The 4,626-nt window shown below is 30.0% G+C and overlaps 1 protein-coding gene across 1 annotated transcript; it reads left to right on the top strand.

The window, feature by feature from the left end:
- On the top strand, positions 1-1,638 carry LOC111642287. Its single transcript, XM_023388618.1, has 2 exons — positions 1-59; positions 493-1,638. Exons 1-2 carry the CDS (start codon positions 1-3, stop codon positions 1,439-1,441), a joined length of 1,008 nt encoding a protein of 335 aa, XP_023244386.1. The 3' UTR covers positions 1,442-1,638.
- The last annotated feature ends 2,988 nt before the right edge of the window (positions 1,639-4,626 follow it).

Raw genomic sequence — 4,626 nt, 5'->3', positions numbered from 1 at the left:
ATGTCAAATGAAAGAAAATACACTCAAGAATTTCGAATAGAATGGCTTCGTGACGATAGGTTTAAAAACTGGTTGCAGAAAATAGGAGAAATACAAAGTGTCGCTGTAAATATTGTAACTGCATTTTGAAAAAGTAAGTGATTTAGGAAAGCATAGGAAAACTCAAAAACATATAAAGGCTAAGCCATCGTTTAGCATTCAGCGGAGTGCAAATATTCTTCCATTTATGAAAAGTTCAAATGTTCATAGAACAGAGGGAAATATGACGCTTTTTATAGCAGAAAGTTGTCCTATTAGTCATGTAGACAAACTAACTAAATTCTGTACAACAAATTTTTCAGATAGCAAAAGTTGTAATAATCTGACTTGGACGAACAAAATGTTCAGCCATAATTTCAAATGTTTTAGCATCACATTTTAAAGAAAATTTAATAGTTGATATAGGTGATAGCAACTATAGTTTACTAATTGACGAAAGTAATGACATTTCAGTTTCCAAGCTTTTAGGTATTGTACTGTAATTAGATATTACTCTCAAAATAGAAAATGCATAACTACAACTTTTTTAGATTTAGTACCACTTAAAGAGTGCAATGCTGATGCAATTTGTGAAGCAATTAAATTTTCCTTGAGAAATAATGCCTTGGATTTGCATAAACTCGTTGCAATTGGAACAGATAACGCTTCTGTAATGATAGGAATCAATAATGGTGTATATGCTAAACTCAAAGCCGAAGTACCTGCTTTGATTCTGGTACGTTGCCTCTGTCATTCATTACAATTAGCGATTTCCCACGCTACAAAAGAAGGCCTTCCAAGAAATATAGAATTTCTTATTAAAGAAACATTTAATTGGTTTTCTCATTCTGCGATTAGACAATCCAAATACAAGGAACTCTATTCTTTGATGAATGATGGAAATGAATCATTGAAATTAGTACAAAGTAGTGAGACTCGTTGGATGTCAATTCAGACCGCTATTGATAGAATTTTGAGACAATGGAATGATTTAAAGGCAAATTTTAAATTGGCCAGAACAAACGAAAGATATTATACAGCAGAAATTTTGTTCTCAATGTTTGATGATCAAAGAAATTTCTTATTTCTTAAACCTGTACTTGATGAAGTTCAGAGATTAAATAAAATATTTGAATCTGAGAATAATGATCCTACGAAGTTGCTACAGGACTTGCTAAATTTAATAGAATCTTGTTGTTCTAAGATTGTTATTCCAGGAACAAAAATAACAAATGAAGTAGTAATTGAAAACCATTTAGCACTCAATCCATATTTGGGTTATCAGTTTGAAACTGAAATAAACAATTCTGCACTGTTAGATAAAGAAAAGAAAAATATTCGTAGTCGCTGCATTGCCTTCCTTTTGTCTCTTATAAAACAACTTCGGCAAAGGTTACCTGACAATACAGTATATCAATATTGAAAACCATGACGTCACTAAGTATTGACCAATACCTCAACCCAATTAAAAGTGATATAATAAACTTTGCGAAAATGTTTCTCACTGATGATGCAATATTAACTCGCATTGACTTTCAATGGAGGAAAATCCATACAATTCAGTGGAAAGAAACTTCCAGCACGATAAACCTGTGGATGGAGGTAGCTCAATACCGAGATGCTGCCAGAGATTTTCTCTGGCAGCATCTCGGTATTGACTCGGTATTGAGCTACCTCCATGACGTCACTTTCCTTTCATGACCCTTTCAAGACTTGGTCAATTTTGTTTTAAAAATTCTTTTATTACCTCACTCAAACGCAGAAGTAGAGCGTTTATTTAGTCAGATGAATATTGTTAAGACCAAACTGCGGAATAGATTGAATATTATTTCACTCAGTAGCATATTAACGATTAGATATGGTTTGAAAAGATTAGGGAAATGCAGCTATGATTATGAATTGCCAGCAAATGTCATTCGAAAAATAGGTACTATGAAATCATATCAACATTTACAGTTTGAAGCAGGACCATCTTTTGAACACAATGAAGAAATTGAAGAAGTAATGGAATTTAGCGACGAATTGACTTTTTGAATAAAGTTAAAAATAGATTAATTAAAGGTAGGTTTTTATTTTTTGTTTAGCCATTTTTTTAGCGAATTTTGAAAAATTTTTTAGCTATTTTTAGAGAGTTGTTTGTTTGCTTTTAGCTACTTTTATTTTTTTGAGTTGGCAACCCCAGTTTTAATTGCCTTATCTATATTCCTGCATTCTCACTTCAAATTATAATTTTAAGAAAATCTGTAAATGTGATGTGGCCCATGTGAATCTTGCCAGTTGCATTAACTGGCTCATCGTTTAGATGAGTTTGACACACCTGGGTTATAAGAATGCCAAAGTACTGGAATATAAAGAAAAAAGCAGTTTTTTTGAATGAATAATTATTCTAACATATTTTGAAAATTTAAACTCTATTATTAAAAATTTATTAGTATTGTGTAACTCTGGTTTTTTAATTTTAATAATACAATATTGCTTTAACATGAAAAAGAACTTTTGCTTTCTTTTCTGGCACTCAAACCATTAGGAAGTTTGATAATTTTCAGTTATACTAGGATATAAAATTTAAGCAATAACAAAAGCTGTAATTAAAGGAGTAATTTTGTTAAGTTATGATAAAAATCTCCATTTAAAAAATATCCAAGTTTAAAAAACATTGACACTAACCAAAAGTTAAAATTGTGTGTGGTGCCATCTGTTATGAGATGTTATTAAAATTAAACTTCTATATTATTAATTATTGTAAAAAGGTAAAAATGGCTTAATTTTATAGGTTGAGATGAGTCTAAAATTTTATAAATGGCAATAATGAGTAAAATTTTCATTTAGTCCAATCCCACTCAAGATATGACATTTACTCTGACTCTTCTTTCCCTCCCCACCATCTCAAGTTTCATACTCCAAAATTTAATAGCATCAATGACCCTTATATACAAATTACGATGTGAAATATTATGTCTTGATCAATATTCCCTCCTGAGATATTAAATGAAACACACACATTTAGTCATTCACTCATTGCAAATTTTTAATTTTTGCCATCTGTATTTTTATTCATGAGTCTCAAATATTGAGATTTGCAAAGAAACTTGGTGGGTCAAATTTATATGATTACTATACTTTCTATGTTATAACATCCAGGAAAGTAAAACTCCAAGGTATCTTTTAATATCATTTTTATTAATTGTCATAATTATGTAAGTAGTAATGCATTTATGGAACTTGATATCTTTAGTAAGTTTTTTATCATTTGATTCTCTTTCTATATGTAATGTCCATATATTGTATATATTGATGATATTCTGATTATATGGAGTTGGATAGTAAATATCAGTTATTTGTTGCAGTTTGAAATATACTTATGACATAAGTGACTTTAAAATTAAAAAGAAGAGCAGCTCAACACCACCTTCTTCAGTTTGCTATAAAATAACCAGATTTTTTAAAGATTTATGTTAGAGGATTTTGTGAAAATTTTGAAGCTGTATGATTTCCTAATGTTTCTCTTCAGATTATGAGTAACAACTAATTTACTTTAATTCATGTAATATATTTGTGGAACTATGTTAAATGTATTTGTTCTAATACACTTGTAATTTTCACAGCTGATGATCTTATAAAAGAACAAAAACTGTTCTGAAAAAAAAAAAAAAACTTTAGTTTCTTGAATTAAACATTTTTCTCATGTTTTTTTTTTTTTTTTTTTTTTGTATTTCTTACACTGACCTTGTCTGACTTTTTCATTAAATGTGTTAATAACAATATAAAAAGAGACAAACTAAACTATTATTATGGTGGAAAAATTTTTGTCATAATACTCAAGGATACACAATTCTGTAAAAGATGTTATGATTCAAATTCACTTGCTTAGAATTGAGTCTTATTCAAATTTTTTGATTTAATTGGCTATGATGTATGATGATATACAGTCGACCCCTTATAACATGGTAGATACATTCCATTCTTTATGAAATTGATGTTTTACAAGTACATGAGCCAATCACAGCCAGGCACGTATGCAGTTTACAGACTACGGCTGTTTGAAAGGTTTTCTTCCATAAAATTAATCGATTCTAGACAAATTCGACTCAACATTTTCAAAATACATATAATTTTTTGGGAATAATCCATATAAACTATGCTATAAACAAAAAATTGTAGGAGTACTTACCGAGTGTGCATCGTTTGACAATGCCATTGCTTAAGCTTGTTTTCGTCGTGGAGCTTGTCATTGAATGGTGTTTGCGTGCTTCCTGATAAATTATTTTTTTTGTGAAAAATTCACTGAACTTTGGAGACATCATTAATATAAATGTAATTTTTATGGACGTTAAATAATAAATGGTGTTTAGTATGTTCGCTGCTTGTTTAAACTCAATGGTTTGTACAATATCCACTATTGGTCTAGATTCGACCAATCCTGTCACAACACGCGTTGGCAATGACGTTTTACCGAATTATACGAGTTTTTTTAGCGTGTTTGTACGAATACTGTTGCAATTTTTTCGCCGTGATATAGGAATCCGAACTATATGAACTTGTGTTATAGGGGGGTCTACTGTACTTTCAAATATTGATTAGCTGATATTAGATTTTTGCATTATTTTA

This window comes from Centruroides sculpturatus, unplaced genomic scaffold (genome assembly GCF_000671375.1).
Source record: "Centruroides sculpturatus isolate CEXI.00-Female unplaced genomic scaffold, Cexi_2.0 scaffold751, whole genome shotgun sequence".
Taxonomy (NCBI): domain Eukaryota; kingdom Metazoa; phylum Arthropoda; class Arachnida; order Scorpiones; family Buthidae; genus Centruroides; species Centruroides sculpturatus.
Note: the sequence above shows the minus strand (reverse complement) of the source record. Positions and strands in the feature narration are given on the sequence as shown.